The 27,085-nt window shown below is 40.6% G+C and overlaps 1 protein-coding gene across 1 annotated transcript in view; it reads right to left on the reverse strand.

Annotated features, from left to right (window-relative positions):
• Positions 1 to 268: 268 nt before the first annotated feature.
• The window catches only part of SLC1A2 (solute carrier family 1 member 2), a 35,342-nt gene continuing 8,525 nt past the window's right edge, over positions 269 to 27,085 (reverse strand). Inside the window, exons 3-6 of the mRNA XM_044681851.1 lie at positions 25,232 to 25,426; positions 15,911 to 16,045; positions 6,884 to 7,115; positions 269 to 533 (exon numbers count right to left, since the gene is read on the reverse strand). Coding sequence (XP_044537786.1) covers positions 462 to 533; positions 6,884 to 7,115; positions 15,911 to 16,045; positions 25,232 to 25,426 — 634 coding nt within the window. The 3' untranslated portion in view covers positions 269 to 461. The remainder of the gene's footprint in view (positions 534 to 6,883; positions 7,116 to 15,910; positions 16,046 to 25,231; positions 25,427 to 27,085) is intronic.

Below are 27,085 nucleotides of genomic sequence, written 5' to 3' on the forward strand. Positions count from 1 at the left end.
TTTGGGCATCCCAAGAGGAAACATGGAAAATACTTTAGGTTGGTAGCACATTCTACACTTCTTTGTGCCCTGAGACCCCACAGTTCCCTGCACCGGTTTCACCCCCTTTCCCCATTCTTGGTGGAAAGAACGTTCCCATTCTTCTGCAGCTCGAGTGCAAGGGGGTGCCAGTGAGAGTGCATCTTTGATGCAAACCAATCTCTCTAGCTGCCTCCATCCAAACAGTAATACAACGGAGAGAGTTAGATAGTTACGGCCAGGCATTTGGCAAAGACACTGCCCTGTGCTTACAATGGCTACTTTATGACACCTCCTCCTAGTCTCAGTTAACAAATTAAGTAAATGTATTTATATATCTTTTTTTTAAGGGACGTTTTTTTGTTTAATCTTTACATCATCTTTTACCACTGGATAACTTCGGAGAGTTTATTCAATGTGGAGCTCGGAGTCTGTTTCTGCGCCTAGTGATCCCGCTTCCAGGGTTCTTCCTCACCATGGCAGTCTGCTGACTTTCCATTGGTTGCCAGGGTGACCTGAAAATAGTCAGCATTAACATCCAGCTTACAGGTCAGCAAACAAAGACCACAAGTAGGGTAGGTGGAGGAGTGGCAGTGTTGTAGTCATCATCGCCAGCCAGAGGAGACATGCCCCTCCAGGGGTTTTTAACACTGATCTGCCAACACTGGTACATTCACAAGGATAAGGCTTTTTGGAACGATTCATTGAGTTGAGTGTGTGAAAGGGGAAGGGTATCTAACTACACACGCCCATCAAAAGAACAGCAGAAAATGTTGCTACACACCATCACAGGAAACATATTATGAACTGCACAGCTATCTCTAACCATCCATGGGAAAGGTTCAGTTGCAATCAGGCCAGGCTAGCTTCAGTGCTTTTCAGATTAATTCCCAGTTATCAGATCAGATCTGTATTTCAAATGAAATGATGTTTGTAAAGTGCTTTGCCAATCTTAAAGTGCTTTACAAATGCTAGTTATTATTGTTAGCTCTGGGTCATAAACACAGTTAAATGAATGTAGACACACACACACGCACACAGACACACAAAGCTAACTAATGTTTAACTTTTATAAATGAAATATTGGAGAGGCAGAGGGAGACCTAGTCTCAGAATAGTAATACCCGTGCTCAAATTTTGCCTCTGCCAACATATTGGCTGTGTGACTTTAGGTAAGTCAATTAACCTCTCAGTACCTCAGGCAACTTTCTAAGCCTACAAGTTACAGATAAGTAAATTGCTGATCTTCGTTAGTGGAAGGAATTCCCTCATGAATGAAATAATGGATACCGACCCCCCCCCCCACAATTTTACTTACACAGAATTGTCTCAGACAACTTTCTTAAATATTAAGCTACAAAAATCTGCATCGGTAACAGGAGTTTCTTTTTAAACCCTTAACTTTCGTTTTGGAGTCAATACTGTATATTGACTCCAAGGCTGAAGAGTGATAAGGATAGGCAATGGGAGTCAAGTGACTTGCCCAGGGTCACACAGCTGAGAAGTATCAGAGGTCAGATTTGAACCTAGGACCTCCCATCTCTAGGTCTGGCTCTCAATCTACTGAGCTACCCAGCTGCCCCCAGTAAAAGGAGTTTCTTGATAAGGAGTTCCTTAAACTAGTTAAATCCATGTTTTTCCAGGCAGATTAGCTAAATTGGTGGATAGATAGATAGATAGATAGGTAGATAGATAGATAGACAGACAGATAGATAGATGTTAGATAGATAGGTAGATGGATGGATGGATGGATGATACATGATAGATGATAGATAGATGGATAATGGATATTAGATAGATGGATAGGTGGATGGATGGATGGATAGATAAATGGATAGATGGATAGATGGATAAATAGATGGATGGATGGATAGATGGATGGATGGATGGACAGATAGATAGATAGATAGATAGATGGATGATGGATGTTAGATGGATAGATGGATGGATGAATAGATAGACAGATAGATAGATAGATAGATAGATAGATGGATAGATAGATGTATAGATGGATGAACTGATGGATCAATGAAAAGTAGAATGCAAATGCATGAATACATATGTGATTTGTGATTTTGTCATTGTGGCAACTCCCAATGTGGACATTCTCTCCATCTATGAACATCATACCATCTTTTACTTAGTAAAAAATTCCTACGTAGCTGAAGGTACAGAGTGTCATGTCCAAGGTCACACAGTAAGCAGCAGAGGTCGGAAGTTGTACCCAGGTCTTCTTGACTCTAAGCTCAGCACTTAATACTTGACATCACGTTGCCTCAGTTATACATACAAACATACATACATACATATATACACATGTATAAATGAAATTTGTTGGATTGACTCTACCAAAGAACTCCTTCCCTCTTTTAGAAAGGGAACTTGAAATTCTAGATTAATGTTAATTGATTAAAATGAGACAAACACCAAGGTATCATCCCATTAAAGGTATTCAATAAGATCACATTCACTTGGGAATGGATAAAGAGCTGCATTTCCAAATATCTTAGACCAAAACAAACTGAACCTTTTCCAAGGAAGAGTGTCTTTCAGCTATACAGTCCTAAGAACATGTCCATTTTCCTAGCTTACCTTCCATCTTTCTGTCCTCAACTTCATGGGGGGACTTTAAACCCAGGACTGATATTCGACAAGATGGAGAGACTGGATTTATGGAGGCATTAGGACATGGAGACATGACAAAATGCACCAGGGTTTGAAACATATTTGACCTTCTCAAACAAGTGGAAGTGAAACACATGCATTAAGGTGACATGCTGGGGGCTGAATGTCAAGTATTTTTCACAAACTGAGTACAAGTGAAATGCCATCTCTGCCACAACTTTCCCCAAACCATTCCACACATGCACAAACAGTACAGAAAGCTCATGCAAACATAGATCCCCTCACAAAAGATGGACTAGTTGACAGGGGGAAAAAAAGGCTGTTAGCACACCGCAAACTCTGGTGCTAGACACATGCGATAACATAAGGAAACCAAAATGGTATATCATGCATTTGTTAGTATTTGATCAGAGCCACAGCAAAATTGTTTTCCCCTTCAGTGAATGATGAAGAATTGTTTTGTTCTCTGCACTTATATCCCCAGCACCTAGCACGATGCTTCGTATATGGTAGGTGCTTAATAAATTCTTATTAGTTGATTGAAAAGGGCCAGGACTTCCAAGGACTGCCCCAAAAAACTTGCCTTTTTGATGCTAGTTTGAATATGTCTACTTGACTTTTAATGATGAGTCAGACCAAGGACAAAAGGATAAATCACACCGTGAGGCCCCAGGAAGGACCAGATGGCGTCAACATGGGTAGGAGGTTGTTCTTGCTACGAGTGGAGCTTGTTTCAAGTAGGGCCAGGAATGCAACTCCTTTGGTGTGTTTCGTTCTTCTCATAAGCATTTTCAAGTGTGTTGGGGCTGCCCCCAGGCTGATGGGCAAAAGATCGCGGGGACTGATTGATAAGAAGTCCTTGAAGAAATACTTCTCAGCAGACATTGAGAAATCCCGTGGGAAATGATTGGGACTGAATAGGAAAAAGTCCAAAAGAAGAAGCAAATAGGCTCCCATCCATGCGGACCGAGAGAACCATCTCTCTTTTATCAGCATCTCTGCCATTCTAACCTCCTACGTTTTGGGAACCACGTCTCAACAATGAATTGGCATTGGTCCTTTTCCCCCCTCAAACAATGACTGAACATCAATGACTCCAGATTCCTAAATATAGAGACAAGAGTTCTGGGTGAAAATCCTGTCTTTAACTTATTTACTTACTGTGGAATAAGGGCAAGTTATTTAATCTCTTTGGGTTCAGTTTCTTCATCTATAAAATGGGATTTTATCTATAAAATGGGAGAGCCTCTTTAAAATGAGGGACTATCTTTAAAGCACTTTGAGAACTTTAAAGCACTATAAAATAGGGGCACAATGATCGGAGCACTAGACTTGGAGTCAGGAAGGCATGAGTTCAAATCAAGCCTCAGATACTTTCTTTTTCTTTTTCTTTTTTGAAAAAAACTCAACTTCTGCCTTAGAATTAATACTAATTATTGGTTCTAAGGCAGCAGAGCAATAAAAACTAGGCAATGGGTCGTTCAGTAACTTGTTCAGTGTCACACAGGTAGGATGTATCTGAGGTCACATTTGAACTCAGGATCTCCCATCTCCAGGTCTAACTCTCTCCCCACTGAACCACCAACCTGCCCCCATCTTATTGGACCTTTACAAGAAGCCCATGAAAGGTACTAGTATTTTATCCCCATTTTAAAGATGAATAAAGTTCAGAGAAAATAATTGATTTGACCATGGTACCATAGCTATTAAATCTGACTTCAAACTCAGATCTTCTGTACTAAAGTTAAAGCTCTTCCCACTTCTCTTCCTAGTTGAGGTCCAGCCAATGTAGTTATGGAAGTGCTTAGCTAAAACAATAATTGTAACAATCTGAAATGGGTTCTCCAGTAGCATGTAAGCTTCAACAGGCAATGATTCTTCCTAATTTAATTTTTGTACCCTGAATGCCTCACTTGATGCCCTGCACACAAAAGGTATTTAGTAAATGGTCACTGGATTGGATTGGACTCTCAGAAGCTAGAGAAATGATTTTCAAATACTCTTCTCAAAGTGTTGAAGCACAACACCCATTAAGCACAAATATTCAGGAATGGTTTGTGTCTGTCCTCAAATGAAAAGACAGAGGAATAAGAGTCTCATTGATTTTGAAATGGAAGAGATCTTAAAGGTCATTTCATTCAATGACTTTCTTTCACAGATGAAGAAACTGAGGTTCAGAAGAATCAAGTAATTATCCCAAAGTCAGACAGGTAGGAAATGGTGAAGTCAGGATTTGAACCCATCTCCTTTGATTCCAAATACAAACTCGTGTGGGTTGCTCTTTCCTGGAATATGTCATATTTAGCAAAGCTCATAAACCTTGTTTTCACAGTAGTATTTACAGATCGTTATTCCTGTTTCATTCTGGTTATGTTAAATGTTAATATTGCTAATAAGGGAAATTGATGGAGACTTTATTTCAATCATCCTTGAGAAGTGAACTATAAGAGGTCCCAGAGAGTGAGCAAAGAGATGGAAGAAGCCCTTGTACAGAGGTACTCCAGGAAGATTTGCTAAGTTGAATGAATGGAACGTTCATTGACCTGGAGTCTTGCTCTTCCACCTATCCCTATTCCTTCCTTCCTTCCTTCCTTCCTTCCTTCCTTCTGGAAATTTCAAAAGAAAAAAAAACAACCAAAAACTCAGAACATTCAGCCAAAGGAAGCTTGAAAAAAAATTCCTTTCTTTGGTTTCACTTTTGTTTCAAAATATCTATTTCTAATTGGAGGGAGTTTCCCAGCCTTCACTGACTGTCAGACAAATCTCTCCTTGTTAGCCTTCCAGACCGAAACCACTTGAGTGCTTGTCAAGGGGATAAAGCTCCATGTTTGATTTAATATCCATATTCACCATGATTCCATGAGAACATCAAGAGAAGATGAGATGATAGAATAATAGTTTTGAAGCTGGAAGGTCTTCAGAATTCAAGTCCATTCCTCTTATTTTACAGAAGGGGAGCCTGAGGCCCAGAGAGATAAAGTAAATTGTCCAAGGACACAGAGGTAGCAAGTGCTGGACTTCCAACCTACGTCTTCTTACTCCAGTGATGACATGCTTCCCATTATACTTCATTGCCTTGTTTTGATTCCAAAAATAAAGGTCATTTGGAAACTTGGTCACTTGGTGAACAAGGGAGTTATGATTGGTCAACCAGACATGTGCAACTCAGGAAAATAGGGCTGTTTCCATATTACCATCAATCTGTCCATCTGAAGGTCGGTAGCTTCTCTTTGGAAGGACCATGAGGAAGGACCACACTTCCTTTTGAATGAGAAGTATAGTGCCACAACTATATAGGAACATCAGTAATGCACTATGGAACTCTAATGAGTCTTGAGATGACTTCTGGCAAAGTCCAGAAGAGTCTCTTCAAACATATTCCCTGAGTTAACCCATTGCCCATCTGCCAGGGATTTCCCAAGTTTGCTCTGCTCTGATCATGACAATGACCCCCAGAAGTAGACATTAGTTACAGTGAGGACCAGACAGAGTCAACTGAGTTTTTTCTACCTAACTCCACATGAGTAAAAAAAGACACATGTTATATGAGGGATGGAGTTAGGCATGTGGTGAATTGCTTTGTATTTCTTTAAAATACTGTCAGAGATGAGAGTCCTAAGGAAAAAGAAGGTGGCTCTTGGTAAGAAAATTTTTCCCTGATCAAGGAACAAAGAGGCCACCAGGGTCATGTTTACGTACACCAGAAAGAGCTAATATTAGCTTGGCAGATGGGTATTACTCAGTGCTTCCCGCTGTATAATATACAGTAGAGGGGGGAAACGTGGTCTGTAAATGAATGGGTAACCTATATTTTTGGCTTATTTGTGAATTTAAAAATAAGATATTAAAAAATGTAGGAACCCCAAAGGCTCACTTTGGCTGTGTCTTCTCAACTGGTCAAACTGATGGAGTGTAGTGGTAGGGAAGAGGTAATTACTAGAGGCAAGATTGCTCTCTTATTCATGTTCCCCTCCATTTAGCAGCAAGTGCTTTTCTAAATAGGGCTTAAAAAAAGGCTACCATTAAGAAGTACATGTGGGGAAACCACACCATTGATTGACATCACGTAGAGATAATTTACCCATGGGCCTTGATTTTTGGCATCTTGGAGAAACTTAAGTTACTCTGTGATCTTTAGGAAACCAATTTAGAAAAGAATACATGCAGGTTGTTGTGTTTAAAGGAAAGGGAACATGCACTGCTAGATACATGTCTCAATATCCAGAAATGGGAAAGGTACCTTGCACTCATCTATTATGACAGAGTTGTGGGCTGAGTAAACACACTGATTTGAGTTGTTTTCCCTATGATTTTTCATGTCATCATAAATTGATTGAGTCTTGGTCATTTCTATGTCTTCATGCCCTCGGTGCTGCGAGTCGATGCTGTCCAGCTCAGCCTTAGACAAGTGATAGACGATGCCGGCTCCAAAGGAATCTCCAACCACATTGACTGAAGTTCTCATCCTATCCCTGTGGATAAAGGAGGGAGAAAAAAGGGATGAAAGTGAGGAATAAGTGAAGAAACTTGTTAACATGAGGAGACAGGCATCATGCATCCCTCTCCTTACAGCTAACATTTCCTCTAGAATTAAAATGAGATTTAGAAAAAATGGACTTTTAATGGCTAGTACTGGGTAATTTCCCATCTTCCCTTGTTTGTTTTGTCCTTACTGTCAATGAATAGCAAGAGACCTGTAGAATTCTTTAAAAAAAAAAAAAGAATCACGGGCAGATATCGACAACAAAGAGCCTGATGCCCTCCCTCTTGGTAGAGTTGCTGGAGACCATGAACCCCTGACTTGTGAATGTCTGATTCTTGGAATCAAGCTACTATGACCATATGAATGATGCTAACTGGGGTGATCAAGGAGCTCAATACCAGAGCAATTCATTGAAATCCTAAAGATGCCTTTTGTGCTTCCCACTAGAGTTCCAATATCAATATTCTTTCCATGTTCTTCTAGCTCTTACCTTTCACCATATGACTTTTATAAGAAGTTAGGATTGGTTTAGAGAGGCAATCCATATCCCATGCTTGGTCTCAAGTAGAAAAAGGGAGAAATAAAGTACCTTCCAGGTTTATTTTATGGAATTTTGGAGTGGGACAGGCTCTGAGAAAAGATTTGCCCCAATTCTTTTGCACCCTACCTGACAAGGAACCCACTTTTGCTCAAAGATCTCTGAGGGGGAATCCACTGCCTTCTGAGGCAACTTATTCCACTTCAAGATAGCTTTAATTATTGGGATTCCCTCCCCCCCACTTCTTATGTCAAATCTAAACTTGCATCTTTCCAACTTTTACTTCTTATTTCCAGTCTGGCCCTCTGGGCCAAGATGTAATCCTATTCCTTCTATATTACAGACCTTAAAATACTTGAGTTGGCTCTCATATCCCCACAATTCTTTAGCTGAAACATCTCTAATACCATAAAACTCTGATTTGGCATTAATTTCAGGCTCTTCCCCATTCTATTTTCCCCCCTCTAGATTCTTATTAATTTATCCATCACCTTCCCATAACTGAACACAATATTTAAGGTAGGATCAAAAAAGATTGAAGAGAAAGGAAGGGTGATGACCTCCATATTTCTGGTGTTAAATAACCTTGTTAGCTTTCTTGACTATGATATAATGCTCATATTGAACTTGAAGTCCACTGCAACCCCTTTGATCTTCTTTAGGTGAATGTTGGCTAGCTCTACTCCCGCCTTTTACTTGTAGAACTGATATGAAACATTACATTCATCTCTCTCTCTTTGATTTTTTAAAAAATAAGCCCTTATCTTCCATCTTAGAATTAATACTGTGTTTTGGTTCCAAGGTAGAAAAGTGGTAAGGGCTAGGCAATGGGAGTTAAGTGACTTGCCCAGGGACACACAGCTGGGACGTGTCTGAGGACAGATTTGAACCCAGGACTTCCCATCTCCAAGCCTGGGTCTCAATCTACTGAGCCACCTAGCTGTCCCTGCATTCAGCTCTCTTAAATTTCATCTTATTGAGAAAGAAAGAAAGCAAAGTGATTGTCTGGGTTTGAAGAAGGACTCCGCTCCTTTCAACGTATTCCATGTTCAAGTCATGTAGGTATTGTTGCTATTTCTCACACTGATATTCCATCTCCTCCCTCTGTCCTCCGTCTTTGGGATGCTCTTCCTCCTCCCCTCTGTCCCTCTTAACATCACAGCTTAGTTCCTATAACTGACCTTTGCTGATTCCTATCTCTTCTCTATAAATGCAATTGATACTGTTTTCTCCTTTCTTAAACCAATTACTTTGTATTTACTTTTAAAATATTTTATCTCTACTTCTCTGTGCCTACATGGCCAGTAATGTAAGCTCTTTGTAGGCAGGGACCCTGACATATTTTGTCTTTGCTTCCTTTAGCATTATGCCTAGCCCATAACTGGAGATTAAAAGATACTTGTGGAAATTGAACCAAATTCTTGTCTTTTCTTTACCTTTTTTTTAAACCCTCAACTTCTGTGTATTGGCTCCTAGGTGGAAGAGTGGTAAGGGTGGGCAATGGGGGTCAAGTGACTTGCCCAGGGTCACACAGCTGGGAAGTGTCTGAGGCCGGATTTGAACCTAGGACCTCCCGTCTCTAGGCCTGACTCTCAATCCACTGAGCTACCCAGCTGCCCCCTTGTCTTTTCTTTAGAGTTCATTAATAGGTCAGTGCAATCCAAATATTTGCTTCCCTGCTCCTCTGTGGGCCAAGGAGAAAGATATTAAGCTTAATATTTTTCTGTAAAAAAAAGAGGGTTTAAAAAATGACATCTGTCATACATCCTTCACAAAATATTCCAGGAAAATTCCCACAAAGTCCTGCACTGACATAAAATTCCCAAGGAGAGCAGATGGCTGCTGTCCCTGACCCTCTTCTTTGCAAATACAAATATGAAAGTTATAAGGGGGAATGCTTGAATGCTTTCTGAACTTATTCAGAAGTGAAAATTCGGGGATTTTTAGCAATGGTAAGAATTGCAAAATTTTGGTTCACACAAGAAAACTGTCTCCATGGGCCAGTTGTTAAGCCTTGAGAAAGCTTGGGAAAGTGAAAGAAGTTGATGTCATTCAAGCCCGCCCTGACATGTTGACCTCAGAAACAAAATCTTCAGGGATATCATAGTATGCTGGAATGGCTTTGTATTTCTTTTCAACAAATAGTCTTAAACTTCCCAGGAAGAGGTGTGAATGACACCCTTGGGTTAAAATGCAGTGTGTCTGGCTTGCCAAAAAAGAAGGTGGAAATTAAGGATACCAATATAGCTTTGAAGGGTTTTAAATTTAGTAGAGATGCCTAAGAAGATACGTCTGCCCATCTGGGTCCATCAAGAGCCAAGACAGAAAGACAGGGCTGATGCTTGGGCTGACTCACTGGCTAGAGTTTCTGAGCAGGAAGAAAAATTGATAAGAAGATGGGCTCTTACTTTCCCATCTCACAGTTGGAACATTGATGCAGCATATACAAACCCTGATCCTGGTTAGAGAGCATAGAAGAGGGACAGTAGGTGGCTCAGTAGATTGAGAGTCAGTTCTGGAGACGGGAGGACCTGAGTTCAAATCTGATCTCAGAAATTTCTTAGCTCTGTGATCCTAAACAAATCACTTAACAATTTCTTAACTTTTAGTGCTCTTCTGTCTTAGACCTAATATATGATATTGATTTTTTTTAAACCCTTGTACTTCAGTGTATTGTCTCATAGGTGGAAGATTGGTAAGGGTGGGCAATGGGGGTCAAGTGACTTGCCCAGGGTCACACAGCTGGGAAGTGGCTGAGGCCGGGTTTGAACCTAGGACCTCCAGTCTCTAGGCCTGACTCTCACTCCACTGAGCTACTCAGCTGCCCTGATATTAATTTTAAGACAGAAGATAAGGCTTTTTTTTTTTTAAAGAGGGAGAACAGGGGCAGCTGGGTAGCTCAATGGATTGAGAGTCAGGCCTAGAGACGGGAGGACCTAGGTTCAAATCTGGCCTCAGACACTTTCCAGCTGTGTGACCCTGGGCAAGTCACTTGACCCCCATTGCCCACCCTTACCACTATTCCACCTTTAAGTCAATGTACAGAAGTTAAGGGTTTAAAATAAAAAAAGAGAGAGAGAACATAGAGGAGGGGGAGAACTCTGTCCCTGTGGGAGAAAAATAATTAAACTAAACTAAAATTCTGCCTAGTTTTTATGAGATAGAAAAGCTTCTAACACTGGAAACTTCAAAAGTGAAGACAAGAAGACCTGGGTTGGAACATCACCTGGGACACTAGCTTTGTAGCCTCAGGCAAGTGACCTAACTTCTATGGTCTCAGTTTCCTTTTCTGTAAAATAAAGACTTTGGACTAAGGATCTAATTTAATGGACTAAGGATCATCATGACCTTAGAAGATCCCTTCTAGCTCTAAAGGGTTTGGTCCCAGAGGACAGAACCAAGAGTGTTAGATGCCTTGCAAAGAGGCAAAGGTAGAGTTGATATCATAAGAACCATTCTAACAATCAGAGCTACCCCAATGTCCAGTGGACTGCTTGGGGAAGTGATGAGTCCAGCAGAGACCAGACAACCTACCACTTGTTGGGTATATTTAGTGAGGACAACTAGATGGCTGTTGACATCCCTCCCAACTCTGAAATTCTCTATGATCCTTTTCATTCTGTTCAGAAAGGGGGCCACTGAAGAGCTCCGAGATTCACCCACACAATCAGGTACAAAACACAGGAAATAAGCTCATTTGCCTCTAGCTTTTTGCTTTCAGGTGTGGGTGTGGGTGAATGTTCTGCTTAGCTGTGGGGAGCCGAAGGATAGAGCAGCAGGAAGAAAGGTGGAGGAGGAGACGTCTTCATCATCTGGTCCTAACAGGGGCATGCTAACATCCTAACAGCTCTGGATGTTCCAATGCTGAGACAGTCACTCACGCTAAGCAATGTCTCTCCTTGACAGCTCTACCCTTTCAACAACACCCTCAGTGATCATTTTATCAAAAGTCCACCTGGATATAAATGAAGATCATGAAGGAGAGGGCTCACTAAGTCTATTTTGTCCCAGAGGTCCTGAACTCTCTAAAGAAGGATTTCCATTAATTATTTATTTCATTTCATCCATCCATCTATCCATTTGTTCTTTCATTCATTCTTTCATCGAACAAACAGTGTCAGTCATTGAGGATATAAAGAAAACACTCCCTGTCCTCATGAGGATGAAGGAAAGGGTTGGAATGAAGAAGCAGGGAGAAAACAATCCAAATAAAAATCAATCAACATAAAATGTAGAAAATGGAATCTCAAGGCCTGGGCGTGTGTGTGTGTGTGTGTGTGTGTGTGTGTGTGTGTGTGTGTGTGTGCTGGAGGGCAGAAGAGAGGACCTCAGGAAATACCTCTTGTAGGAGGTGGACCCAGGAACCAAACGTGGAGGACAGCTAGGGATTATCAGAGGAAGTTAAGGGGAGTACATTTCAGGCAACAGACTTGGGCTGGTAGAGAATGATTGCTATTCAGGTTTAAAAAAAGGAACATGCAAAGTAAGTTAAAAAAAGGGACTGTAAAGTTAAATGGGCTGCCTTGGGTAGGAACAGATCCTACCTCCCAAAGAAGGGCCATTTTTAACCATGCTTGGATCAACGCTTGTTGGGTGCAAGACAGGAGATTGTGGTCCAGATCTGAGTTAGTCTAATTGGCCTGAAAGATGCTTCTCAGCTCTGAGATTCTGTGATTCTGATGACTGCCCCTTCACTCCCAACCAGGAAGCTGAAGGCAAAAAATGGTCTCAGCCTGGGCCTGGGAGAACTCTGTTCCCTTTGAAATAAAAAAGGCTTGGAGGTCAGAGTCTTTGGGGCACATTCAGGACTTCCTTTGGTATCTATCGCCCTCCTTTCTGTAGGGCACTGGGAGGTGATGCTTCAACAAGGAAGATCTGAGTTCAATACTAGCTTGATGATCCTGGACACATTTATCAACTTTTCTCAACCTCAGTTTCCTTCTCTGTAAAATGGTGATATTAATAACAGTTTCTGATGTAGATCCTTGAGGCAGATTATCAGCTCTGGATTGTAGGCTCTATCCACTGTGCAAATCCTGGATTTGGGCCATTCTCAAGCCTCCAGAATCAGGGTTTCTGCAGTGACATTTAGACTTCCTGAGCCATCCTATTCAAAAGCCTCCAGGGCTTGGCGGCAGGCTGAAAAAAAAGCTGGATTTTTTCCAGTGGTTGGCAAATGACGTGGCACCATTAAATGTCACTGCAGGGTTTTGTTTAGTTTTAAATTGAAAAATTTCTAGTTATAAAAGCTTGGAAACTATGCCTGGAGAGGAAAAAAACACATCCTTCTCTTTTCGTCTCTGTATTATCCCCTTTTCCCCCTTTAGACTGTCTCTCTTTAGATCTGGGTCTTCTTTGAACTCCTTGGTTTTGAAAGTTGTCCCTTTTTCTCACAATGGCCTCTTGGTCAATAACAAGGGGCCCAGCAACCCCTGAGCCTGGGCCCCAGAAGTCCCTGCCAATGTTTTTCCCTAGCTGCCTAGAAAGAATGTAGGTCTGGTTACTAATTCAAAGAAGGCTGTCCCGGCTCCAAGCTCCTGGAATAGCTCACCAGCATCGCTTATTCTTCCTTCCCTCTTAAAATTAGCCTTCCCCTTTTTTCTTCATAATCACCCCTCACTTTTATAGAAACCTATACCTTGTGGGATCCTAGACCTGGGAACTGGAAGGAGTCTCCCCGAGTTCCTAGGATCCTTGATCTAGACTTGGGAGAAAGGTCATAGGTCCTCTAGTCCAATTCTCTCATTTTACAGAGGGGTATACTGAAGCCCAGGTAGGGCAAGTGAGTTGTCCAAGGTGATGCAGATAGTGGCACTGATAAGATTAGAACTCGTGCCTTGTGACTCCATAGTCAGGACTCCATGTGGTCCAGGTTCTCTACCATCAAATTCAAAAAGTATTATTTACAAATGACTTTGTTCAGAGAGTAAGTGACTTGCCCAAAGCCACACAGCTGGGAAATGAAAGAGGTATGACCACCCCGACATCTCGGAGTGCATCAGTAGGACCAGACTCTACTGCCTTCCTCAGTCTGTGCTCATAAAGCCAGAGAGTCTAGAAAAAAAGCCATCGTGGTCTCTTTTGACCTTGCCTGGATGGCCACAGACCAATTTTCCCATTTCTCCATTATGACTTCAGATAGAGATTCAATTGTATTTTCCCTACACATTTCAATTCAGAGATATGTGAAAAATCATAGATCCTGCAGCTTTAGCCCTTCAAGGGGGATACAATGGAAAGATACACTGGGGATCCTAGGACTTGGATTCAAATCCTGACTCTGCTACTTAGTGATTCCTCCCTACCCCCAGCAAAATTCAAGGATTCCCTGAGATCTATCCACGGACCAGTTTAAGATCTCCTGGATTATATGTCATGATTAATCCACAAGCATTTATTGTGGCTTACCGGTGCCGGGCACAGTGCTAGGAGCTGTGTACACAGGATCAAAAGTGAAGCAATCCCTACCCTCCAGGGTTCTTGTATTCAGAGGACAAGGACTTTCTGCTAAGGTTCTGAGAATGCCAGAACTGGGAGGAGTTTCAGGGGGCTATCTTCTCCAAAACTCCTTATTTTCATATTACATATTTTTATTTTATTTTATATCATATCAATTCTAAGATAGAAGTGACTTGTCCAGGGTCACCCAGCTTGACCCGGGTCCTCCTAACTCCAGGTCTGCTGCTCTTTCCACTCTGCTATCTAGATGCCCCCAATACTCTTTATTTTAAAGCAGCTTTACTCGTAAGACTTTTTCTTCTGTTTCAAAAGCCATGGAAAAGACAACTCAGAAACATAAACATGCCTCAGAAATACATGTGTTGTTTCAAATGGATTTGTGAGTTCCCTAATTCCCTGGCTCTGTTCATGATTAAGAGGAATTAAAAAAATTAAATAAAATAATAAGTCATAATAGAATCAGAGATTCCGAGCTGAAAAGAACCTTTGGACGCCGTCTTCTCCAGCCTCATTTTATGGATGAGGATAAATCTCAGAGAGGTCAGATGACTTGTCCATTAATGGCTAACCTTTGAATGGCTTTTTAAGGTTTGCAAAAAAAACCTTTCCAAAACGATCTAATTTGATGCCCATAACAAGTCTGGGAAGCTGGTACTATTATTATCCACATTTTTACAGATGAGAAAACTGAGGTTAAGTGACTTGTTCAGGATCATATGGCTAGGGAGTCTCTGAGGCTGGATTTGAACTTAGATCTTCTTGACTTCAGGTTCAGTGCTCTGTCTACTTAGATACTTCAATCTGAGGCCAAGTCTGGAGCCCTTTCCATTGGACCATGTAGCCACTAGAATAATATTATAACTCTAAGGTCTGCAGATGATCTCATTTGGTCAAAGAATGTTGAGCTGGTTCATGTGGACTATTTGTGTCCAACCAGTGGTAGAGTCTTCTGAGCTCATAATGATCTGATCTGCCATAGTTGGACAAACTGTACATTGACCCCGACATCATGATGTCTTTTTGGTCCTCTTTGAGAATGGACCTGACAATAATTGAGCTGGAAGGAGTCTCAGAGGTCACTCAGTCCAAATACCTCATTTTTATTTTATTTTATTTTATTTTATTTTATTTTATTTTATTTTATTTTATTTTATTTTATTTTATTTCATTTCATTTCATTTCATTTCATTTTATTTCATTTCATTTTATTTTATTTATTTTAAAACCCTTACTTTCCATCTTGGAGCCAGTACTGTGTATTGGCTCCAAGGCAGAAGAGTGGTAAGGGTAGGCAATGGGGGTCAAGTGACTTGCCCAGGGTCACACAGCTGGGAAGTGTTTGAGGTCAGATTTGAACCCAGGACCTCCCATCTCTAGGTCTGGTTCTCAATCCACTGAGCTACCCAGCTGCCTCCCAAATACCTCATTTTAGTGAAGAAACTAAATTGGATTGGGGAGACCATTTCCCCAATGCCACTCAATTGAATCCAGTCCTTTAAGAAGTGTCTCCTCTGTCCAAAGCCCTGTAGATGATACTGGGGAGACAAAAACAAGAAGCAAACCATTCCTGGACTCCTTAGGAATGGATGGTGGTCCTCTAGAAAGAGCCTGGTTCTGAAATCAAAGGATCTGGGTTTAGACACCTTCACTGGTCTCAGTTTCCTTTTCTTTTTTTTTTTTAAACCCTTATACAAGATGAATACAAGGAGGAGGGCTTCACTGACAATCGGGGTAACATCAAATGTCTCTCAGGGTGAGTTCTGCGAGTTAGTGATGGAGATACTTACAAGAGCCAGTCCACAGCGACGAGCAGACTGATGTCCTGGGTGGGGAGACCCACAGCTGTCAGGATGAGCAGCATGGTGACCAGCCCGGCGCTGGGGATGCTGGCAGCTCCCACGCTAGCCAGGGTGGCAGTAAGGCTGAGGAAACAAAACCAAAACGCGGCGTGTGGGAGATCAATTTCTCTCTAATTCCCTCCTGCTCTGTGATCCCGCCTCCTTCCCTCTCCTGTCTATACCTCTCACACTCATCTTGCCATCTAAAAGGTGTAGCAGAAAAAACACCGGATCCCGAGTCAGAGGACCTGAGTTCAAATTTCATCTTCTGGCTCATTCAGACACTTACTAGCTGTGTAAACCTGGGCAAGTCTTGGTTTTCTCTGTGCCTCAGTTTCCTCATTTATAAAATGAAGGGCTTGAAACCAATCTAGACATAGATCTAAATCTATTATCCTCTCACATCCCTTCTCTGTGGAGCACTGTCCTCATTTGTATATGAAGGGCTTGGTCTCTGTGGCTAACAATGATGATGGTGATCAAGATGAAAGCCAACATTTACAGTTTTTAAGGTTTCTTAAGTGCTTTCCATATGTTTTCTCACTTCGTGCTCACAACAACATGGGTGCTAAGTGCTATTACCATCTCCATTTTACAGATAAGAAAATGGAGGAACAGGTTAAATGACTTGTTCAAGGACACTCAGATCTTTTTAACTATATATTCTAACTTCTTTTGACTCAAAAAACCTCTGAACCCAAATAACATACTCTCTCCATGCCTCATTTTCTTCATCTGTCAGATAAGGATCCCTTTTCCTGTCATCTTAAGCAATATCCCCTTTCCTTATCTGTAAAGGGAGGACTTGGACTCGATGACATCTGAGGTCCCTTTCAGCTAAAGTCTGGGGTCCTGTTATTCTTACCCAGCCCAAGAAAATGGAGGATCCTGTAATCATCCCTGATAAATGAATTTGCTTAGATTCTACTGAGCTCTCCCCACAAACTTTAAAATCCAGGGGAAGAAACTCTGCTCCCATTGTTTTTCCCACTGAGATTTATGCTGCAATAGGTGAGGAAGGCTCGAGGACACCACAGCCAACAGTGACACAAAGGTCCAGAATGCTGCGTTTCCACTCTCGTTGGAGTGGACATCAAGAAGACTAAATTTGCAGACTGTAGACATTAGACACTTTGGACATTCCATGGTTGAATGGAAAAGACATTATTCTTAGAGATCCAGACAAGAAATGATATGGAATTAAAAAGGGAAACTTTCTTACTGAAGCATCTCCTGTCATTGGCTTCAAATTACCAACGTTTTGGGCACACCCAGATCTGTTTTAGACGTCTCTGTCTGGGAGAGGGAAGACTAAGGCTCCAGCCCAGTCAGTCACCCTTTGGGGAGATATGGACACCAGCCATGCTTTTTTTTTTAGTTTTTTTTAATAGATTAATTAAGAACATTTTTCCATGATTACATGATTCATGTTCTTTCACTCCCCTCCTCCCACCCCCCTTCCTTAGTCAATGAGCTATTTACTGGGTTTTACATGTGTCATTGATCAAGACCTATTTCCATATTATTAATATTTGTATTAGGGTGATTGTTTAGAGTCTACATCCCCATCGACCCATGTGATCAAGCAGTTGCTTTTCTTCTGTGTTTCTACTCCCACAGTTCTTTCTCTGGATGTGGATAGTGTTCTTTCTCATAATTGCATTGCTGCTGGTAGAGAAGTCCATTACATTCGATTGTACCACAGTGTATCAGTCTCTGTGTACAATGTTCTTCTGGCTCCGCAGCTTTCACTCTGCATCAGTTCCTGGAGGTCTTTCCAGTTCACATGGAATTCCTCCAGTTCATTATTCCTTTCACCACAATAGTATTCCATCACCAACAGATACCACAGTTTGTTCAGCCATTCCTCAATCGAGGGGCATGCCCTCATTTTCTAATTTTTTGCCACCACGAAGAGTGCAGTTATAAATATTTTTGTGTAAGTCTTTTTCCTTATGATCTCTTTGAGGTATAAACCCAGCAGTGGTATGACTGGATCAAAGGGTAGGTAGGCTGTTAAAGCCCTTTGGACATAGCCATTCTTACTAGTTTCTGAGGAGTCACCAAGACAGTCTTGTTTTTCCTGTAGCTTCCACTTACTACCACGTCACTTCCAGGGAAGTGATATTTTCAAAAGATTATTTCTAGCTGACTTTATCAGGAAGTAAGAAGAGAAGTACCTGGTGGGTAGTTGAAAAATGCCAGGGTTCCTGAAACAGTCCAAGAGACGATTAAATTGTCGAAGCTGACCCAATCTAATTTTTACTAGGGAGCAATAGGCATACCAAGCTTAGATCTGCCCTATTTTAGATGCTGAATCTCTAAATCTGACTGCTTTCCATGCCTGTGCTTAGGGACCACTGTTCTCCATGGTCACTTAGGGTAAGGTACAAGAGATTAAAAAACAACAACTGTGGTTCAGATCCGGTCATCTTGGTGAGGCTCCTTCTGCTCAACCCTGCCTTTAAATGCCTGGCAGTTGGAGAAAGAGAAGTCTCTGTCTTTTCCCTGGGCCTGATTAGAAAGCTGAGCAGGGGAACCTTTCCAAATGCCAACGGTCTTGGCTCTCACCATTGTCATCTGCGTAAATGGTCTTATGAGTCACTTTATCCTTATTTTTTGCCCTGGAAGCAAACTACCTTTTAAAGGCATAATTTCTGGATTGTTAAACTGGCTCATCAATTCTGTGCATTTAAAATGGCCAATTATCACTGGGGTGGGGTTGGGTGTTTCTCCCCCATGCCTTGTTCCAGTCTCTGACTCTTGCTTACTTAGGGCCTGCTATGCCTGAGGAACTGTTCTAAATTATTAAGCACTAGGTTCCCAGAGCTCCAACTGGGAATTTTTGTGTCTAAGAGGAAAGAAGGGAATGAGTCTTTAGTAAACAATTTCTATATGCCAGGCACCATGCTAAATTATTTACCAAAAAAAAAATAAATTTAAAAAGGGACAGGGAAGCTAGGTGACTCAGTGGATAGAGAGAGCCAGACATAAAGATAGGTAGTCCTGGTTTCAAATCTTCTAAGCTGTGTAAACCCTGGACAAGTCACTTAATCTCATTGGCCTATTCCTTACTGCTCTCCAGCCTTGGAACCAATAGTTAGTATTGATTCCAAGATGGAAGGTAAGGGTTTGTTTTTTTTTTTAAATATTTATAAATACTATTATCTCATTAGCAAGGATTACAAATTGGGCCCATGTCTGTCATCACAAATATAGGGCTCAGCTGAGACAAGACATTGTCCTTACTATGGAAAAAGTGATCCTGGGACATGGGAGAATCACTGCTGGGATGGCCAATTAATGGTGGTAGACCTTAATGCAGCCTGACATCCAATAGCTTCCCATGTTAACTAATTATTTTTGTTAAACTCATTTCTGTTTAATCAAATCAACCCTCCAAAAATTTATTAAGTCAGTGATTTCTACACTGGTGAAAACCTAAAAGATCCTCCTCAAAATTTAGCATCCTGGGATGAAGTCATCACTGCCCCACCTTAGTTATAGCTCTGGGTGCTCCTAAGAAGTAAGAATTCTTGGTGTTATCACTCTGCATATTGGGAATTCTTTTGTCTTGCCACTGGACTTCAATGACTTTGGAAGAGAGAGTGAGGTCAAGGACCTTTTACAGCTTGGCCTCACTTAAATCCAATTTATTCATGAGTCAAAAGATATATAACCGCTGATGTCATTTTGGTCTTCTTCGAAGTACAAAGGACAACACCCATTAACCAGCCGATTACAAATGCTGCTCCTGATAGTTTGTATAGAGATTTGTAGTTTATTTCTGTTATTAATTATATTCTTGTTATTGGTTGGACTTTGAAGAGGTTATTATTACGAGTATTAGGGCTGTCGATACTTGTATTATTATTGACTCTGGCTTTATTCGAAGAGCACTTTACAATTTACAAAGAGATTTCCTCACAATAAACCTGAGAAGTTGATAGTGGGACTATGATTAGCCCAACTTTTCACATGAGAAAACTGAGGTGAAGAGACTTGCCCCAGGTCAAGGCCCAACTTAGGCCCGCTGGGTCTTCTTTCAGCAACATAATGCCACATTTCTTCTCAAATAAAGCCATGAGAAATACATTTCTCTATGAACCTAGACACTGCTAGAACTCTAGAACCCAGAAGTTCTGTTGGCTTTTTCTTAGTTATTTGGTTAATAGCATTGTTTTGTAGTTGGCCTTTTGGTGTCCATTAAACAATTCTTCATCCCCTTTATGCAGAGTACAAACTGAGAGTGCCTTGAAACATGGCGGACTGGAAGGCAGGGCCCTCTTTGGAATTCTGCTAAGGAGATCAGAATTTAGAACTTACATAGCTGACCTTATGCATTATAACTTAAAAGGCCATATTAACATAAATTCTATAATTAAATAAGACATATTTTTTTTTTGCTCAAACATCACACAATTAAAACAAGAGTTCTAATTCACGAGTCATTAGAACTATAACTAGGACAAGTGACTAGGGATTTGTCCCAGGGTATCAATATCAAGGTTGGAGAAGGGGGATTCTACCAGAACTTCTTTTGTTTGTTGTGGACGTTACTTTTAACTATGACCTTCCAAATTGAATTTTGAATATTGGGAATTTGGAGCCATAAATGGTAGGTTAACCTAAGAGTCAAGTAATATTTTAGGACTAGAAGTTCAATGAGCCCAAGAAGATCTATATACATTGGATTACAAGATATATGGGGCCTTTGTGTGTTAAAGGCTGAGTAGGAACAGAATTGTCTCTCCTTCTGAGAATAGGATTGATGGGACTTAGAAGGCTGGATTTCACCAAGCTTGGGTGAATGGTTTCCAATATGGCAGCCATAATGTTTCCTATCTTTTTTTTTTTTCTGTTTTGTTCTTAAGGAAGAAAGGGTTTGTGTAGAGGGGAAGTGGGGCAACTATTTATTAAGCATCCACTATGTGCCAGGCACTGGGCTAAAGGCTTTACAAATATCCCATTTGACTTTTTTTTTTTTTTTTTTTTTTTTTTTAAACCCTCACCTTCCGTCTTGGAGACAATACTGTGTATTGGCTCCAAGGCAGAAGAGTGGTAAGGGCTAGGCAGTGGGGGTCAAGTGACTTGCCCAGGGTCACACAGCTGGGAAGTGTTTGAGGTCAGATTTGAACCCAGGACCTCCCATCTCCAGGTCTGGCTCTCAATCCACTGAGCTACCCAGCTGCCTTTTTGAGTGAGTGTGTAGACATGTGTTTTATAATAGTCATTGGAAACATTACTTTGATATGTTTGATTTTCTCAAAATTATCTAGAGCTAGAAGGGACCTCATATGCCTTCTAGTCCAAATTTCTCATTTTACATATGACAAAACTGAGGCTCAGAGAGGTTTATGACTAGTCTTATCAGTCTAGAGGTAGAAGGGGATATGTAATTTAGCCCAATCCCTTTGTTTCATAAATGATAAAACTGAGACCCCAGAGAGAGGCCTGAACTGTGACTTGTCCAAGATCACACAACTGGTATCATGGTGTCAGAATTGGATTCCACATCTTTGGATGTTTCTTCCATCCTTGTTTCTATTATATCATACTTCTGTCTATATATTTAAAAAAAAACTACGGTGACATTTTTCTGAAAAATCTTGGAATTTATTCTTTTGTTTAGCTTTATATTATATTTGATGTCTAATTCTATTGCAGTGGCATGAGCATTTGTTAAATAAAGGTAATGATAAAACATTTATTTTGTACTTTGGGGGTCTATAAAGCCATTTTCTCATGATAGCCCTGAGATAGACAATGCAAATATTATCTCCATTTTATAGATGAGAAAAATGAGACCCAGAGACATAGACTTGCCCAAAGTCACAGAGTCAATATTAGAGTCTGAATGACAGCTAAAACCAAGTCCTTTGTGATCTCACATTGGCCTAATATAATGCTAATGCCTTCCCTTTGAGATTCTGTTGTCCTTTAGTTATTTTCAGTCATGTCTGACTCTTCATAATCCCTTTGGGGGATTTTCTTGGCAGAGATATTGGAGTAGTTTGCTATTTCCTTCCTTCTCCAGCTTATATTACAGATGAGGAAACTGAGGTAAACAGGGTTGAGTGATCTATGTAGGGTCACACAGCTAGGAAATGTCTGAGGCCAGATTTGATTTCAGGAAGATGAGTCTTCCTGACCCCAGGTATGATGCTTTATCCACTGGACTACCAAGCTGCTTCCATTCCCTTTAAGATTACCTCTAGATTATCCTAGATATGTCTTATTTATATATAAATAATTGTTTGCATTAGAACACAAACTCCTGGAGGTCAGGCATCATATTTCTCCTTTTCTTCATTTTCTGAGTGCTTAGCACAGTTCCTGGAGCATTGTAAGAGCTTAAGAAATGCTCGTTGATGTAAGTCAATGAGGATGGAAACCACTACAGATAAATGGAAGATACACCAGGCACGGAAAGCTGAAGATGCCGTGTGAATCCTGTGGCTTTGGGGCGACTGTGAATTTCTGGTGCCTTAGAGTTTGAAGGATTATTTTATTAAATGTTATACAAATGCAGAATTTTGTTTATCACTGCCTTTCCTACCCATGGTTCCCATTCATGCTCTGGGCTTTTGGTAGCTATATGACCTTAGATAAGCCCCTCAACATCCCAAGCTTCAGTTTGCTTATCTACAAAATGGGTGGTGTCTGGATTATCTTACACATCTTCTACAGCTCTGGCATTCCATACTCAAAGAATGTTCAGTAAAAACTAACGGGAATGATGATGGTGATGGTGATGATGGAGTGGAAAATTTGTCATCTTTTAAAAATAAAACATATTACATGAGAATCTGGTCTATTTCTCGTGCTAAGCAACTGAATTAATCTTGAAATAAATTGAAGCACTGGCTATTGTATTAGTCATTCAACTGGCATAAAGCTTTCTGAAATAAAGGAAAGGATTATCACCATCATGGTAACGATTGCATGATTTCTAGTCTTTAGTATCCTGGGATTGTGGGGTTTTATGACTTCCCAGTAATTGAGGCCAGCTTATGAGACCCAAGGGATTTGGGGAGAAAGCTGACCAGATGGACTCTGTCCCCCAAAGAGGACCCTTTTTAAAAAGTACCCCTTAAATTCAGAAACATACTGCCAGGAAGGAGACTCATTAGTCCTGTGAGGGAAATCGGAGCCAGATGAAAGACAGAAAGATTAACATCGAGGCATCTGATACTTCCTGGGGTTTGACCAATGGGCTGAGAGAGGCCGGTGGCCAGATATCCACCAGAAGGGTCCAGCTCATTCTTTCAGCCCCAGGATAATGCCCTTCCCCAGCTGCTCATTTCTATTTATAAGAAGAAAATAGGAACAGAATGAGAACATGGCTAACGATGCACTTTGACTATGTGAAGACGTTAGTTCTTAAAAATGTCTGGGTGCTTGAAATCATGGGTTATACTGAGTCAGCTTCTCTTGTGGAGTGAGCACCATATGCTTAGCTACTATCTTCCTCACTCTCAACCCCTGAAACTCAAAGGGCCACCTCATCTAGAATTTATAGTTGTCCCCAGACTTACAGCGTAAGAAAGTGTCTAGAACATCTTCAGTAAATTAATTATCTAGAACAAAAGCCATAAGCATGACTGGATGATCTTTAAGTTTAAAAAGAATACATTTCTAAATGACCTTATTGGATACATCTGGTACAGTTCAGTGATTTCCCCAAATTTTTGTTCTAAGAACTGCTTTCAACAGCAACAACAAAAAATGTGTTGTGAATATTAAATAATATTTTGTTGTTGTTGTCAGTTGTTGCAGTTGTGTCCAGCTCTTGTGGACTCCATTTGGGGTTTTTCTTGGCAAGATATTGGAATGGTTTGCCATTTCCTTCTCTAGCTCATTTTACAGATGAGTAAACTAAGGCAGATAAGAGTAAATGACTTGCCCAGAGTCACATAGCTAGGAAGTGTCTAAAGATAGACTTGAACTTGGATCTTCATGACTCAAAGTATGGCACCATATTCACTATGCCACCTAGTTATCCAATTGAATATACTACCAATAATATTCTTTTTTCTCTTTTTTAATTCAAAGATATTTTATTTTTCCAATTCCAAGTAATAATAATTCTCAACATACATTTTCCAAAATTATAAGATCCAAACCATCTCCTTCCCTCCCTGCACGTTGGAGATGGTAAGCAATTTGATTTGGGCCAAACATGTATTGGACCATCATTGTAAATGGGGCTCTTGAATCACTTAATGGAAACCAGTGACCTGTTGGAAAGAACACTAGATTGGGAGTCAAAGACCTGGCTCTGATTCCCAGTTCTATGACTTTCTACCTGTGTGTCTTTGAATTTCTCATCTGTCAATGGATGGAGCTAGGCTGGATGATTGCTTAGGTCCCTTTCAGCAGTAAAGTCAGTTAGTCAGTCAAAAAGCATTTATTTAGCAAGTGCATGGCAGACAATGTGAAAAATGTCATCAATATTTTTGAGGCAATAATGCAGTCCTTGAGCTCAAGGAACTTATCCTCTAATGATCCATATTTTAAACCTTGGTCTGATCCCTGATCCCTGGACACATGTCCTAGAGCTTTTATAATAAATATAATTGGTTTGATTTTAACAAGAATAAATGAATAAAAATGAAATATTCATTTCAGGAAAAAAACGAAAATGCATGTTCTTTATGGTGATTTAGAAAGGAAGTAGAATATAAGCTCTCAGAAGGCAGATGCTATATTGTTTTGATTTTCATTTCCTTTTTTGCCATCATATTCCCAAGACCAGCATTGTGGAGAGGTTAGAGTGCTCTACTTAGAATCAGAAAGACGAGTTTAAGTCTTACTTCTGATACTGGGTTTGTCATCCTGGGCAATCTCTCTGAGTCTTGGGCTTACCCAATGAGTCCTAGATGGGTTGTGATTTGTTTTGGTGTAAAGAGTTACTTCTATTGGCAAACTCATTGGCCCTTCCAGTATATATCCTCACCACTAACCCTAATACCTTGTAAACAGTAGATGCTTAATAAAGACGTATTGAATCAAACATATCAGGGCTAATAGAACCTTTGCCTTTAGTATTTCATAATCTCTCCTATAACTCCTCATTACTTCTTTTGGTTTTTCTTTGTTCCCCATGTCCTCTCTGGCCAATGTTCTTTTTAACCTTGGCTATTATAGATCATAATAAGGAGACTTTCATTTCTATTTATCTCTATATTTAGGGGCTTTGTGGGTATTAATTACTCCAGAAAAGGGAGCTGATGCAAAAGAAAAAATCTTCTAGAACATGCTACCCACCTCACAGTTACAATCTGCCCACCATCCAGGACCACTCCATTCATTTGAGCAATGAAGATGGCTGCCACGGCTTCATACAGCGCTGTCCCATCCATGTTAATGGTGGCTCCAACTGGAAGGACAAATCTGGTCACACGCTTATCAATCCCCAGATTTTCTTCCAGGCAACGAAAAGTGACAGGCAGTGTTCCAGCACTAAGAGACAAACACAGCAAGAGAAACACGTATTACCAAACCCTTTAAGGAAACGGGATGATGCAGTAGCTTTAGTCATCTGGGGAATCTTAGAGGCCAATCAGTCAACCAATTCTTTTATTTCATAGTTGAGGAAACTGAGGCTGACAGAAGTTAAATGACTTGTTCAAGATCACACAGAGAATGTCAAAGTCAGAATTTGAACCTGAGTCCTTTAACTCCAAACTCAGCATTCTTTCCAATGTACTATACCATTTCTAGGTTGACTTTGTTACTTTTACTCCTCAAATCATGGGCTGTATTTGGAGGACCAAATATTAAATTATGCAGGAGGATCAAGCCTAAATTTTAATTTATCTAACATGTTAGCTACCAGAAATGAAAACTATTTCTGGTTGGTTTGGATTTTCATGACTTATGTCGGACTCCACTGACTCCCTTTTCCCCATCTGGACTATCCCAGTGGCTTGCACAATTTAAGCCCATTTGTTTCCAAATTATGTTTGCCTGACTTAACAGGGCTGCATCGAGTTTGGGTCACAAAGAATTCATTCTAGATAGCACCATGGAGGCAAGAAGATTTTTCTAGTGACCCCAGACTTGAGGATAGGAAAACTATGTTCCATGGGAACGATGGAATGGGTCAGTCCCAGGCCCTGGGCGGAGCCAGAGAACTGGCCTTCGAGAGGCTGAGGACACTGGACGAGGATGTGAGTTACCACCGAGCCCATGAGCTGGGGATAGCAGCAATGCACTAGGGGAACGCGAAGGATGATTCAACTTCGTGTTTAAGTGGGCTTCAATCAACTCCTGAGCCTCTCCTCTGTCATCCATCACTGAAACACGGGATCTATGTCTCTCCTCATCCACACACACACAAGAGCATGACTTCACGCCCTCCCCTCCCAGAGCTGAGGCTATGATTTAATGATCCATTTTGGGAAATGAAGATGACGGAGGGTTCTTGGACAAATCCCCTAAATAGAAACTGTATTACCAAATGTTTGACTGCCTTACTAAAGGTTTCCAAGGGCCAGAAAGATCATTCCCACATGGATGGAGATCAGAGAATGATGCAGGAAATATCTCCAAGTTCAAATTACATGGAAAAGAGTGCAGGGGACTAGAGCCATGCTTTGCCTTGGGAGACCATTGTTATCTGCTTTGAGGATGGTTGGCATTTCGATAAATATATGAGCAAGAAACAGAAAAAAAAAAAAAAAGGATTCCGAAGAGGACAAAACAAATTGGCGAAATCTTTGCATTTTTTGTTTCTGTTGCTTCAAAGTATTGAACTCGTGATGTCATTGGTATATATAGGGAACTCCCAATAAGGAAATGATGAGAACCAGGTGTGGAGATGGGAGGTCTTTGGTTCAAATCTGGCCTCAGACACACTAGCTGTGTGATCCTAGTCATTTAACCCCATGTGAGATTAAAAATTAATTAAAATAAAATTATTAAATTTTATTAAATTATTATTTTATTATTAAAATTAAATTATTAAATTTAAAAATTAAAAATTAATATACAAATATTCCAAGTATTATAATTAATAAGATTTATTTATAATTACTTGAAGCAAGGGAAGAAAAACCTCAGTAAAGAAAACCAGCTTTCCCAGCCACTCGGGCAGGTAAAAAAAAGGCAAGAAAGAGG

The sequence above is a fragment of the Gracilinanus agilis genome, chromosome 6, assembly GCF_016433145.1.
Source record: "Gracilinanus agilis isolate LMUSP501 chromosome 6, AgileGrace, whole genome shotgun sequence".
NCBI lineage: Eukaryota > Metazoa > Chordata > Mammalia > Didelphimorphia > Didelphidae > Gracilinanus > Gracilinanus agilis.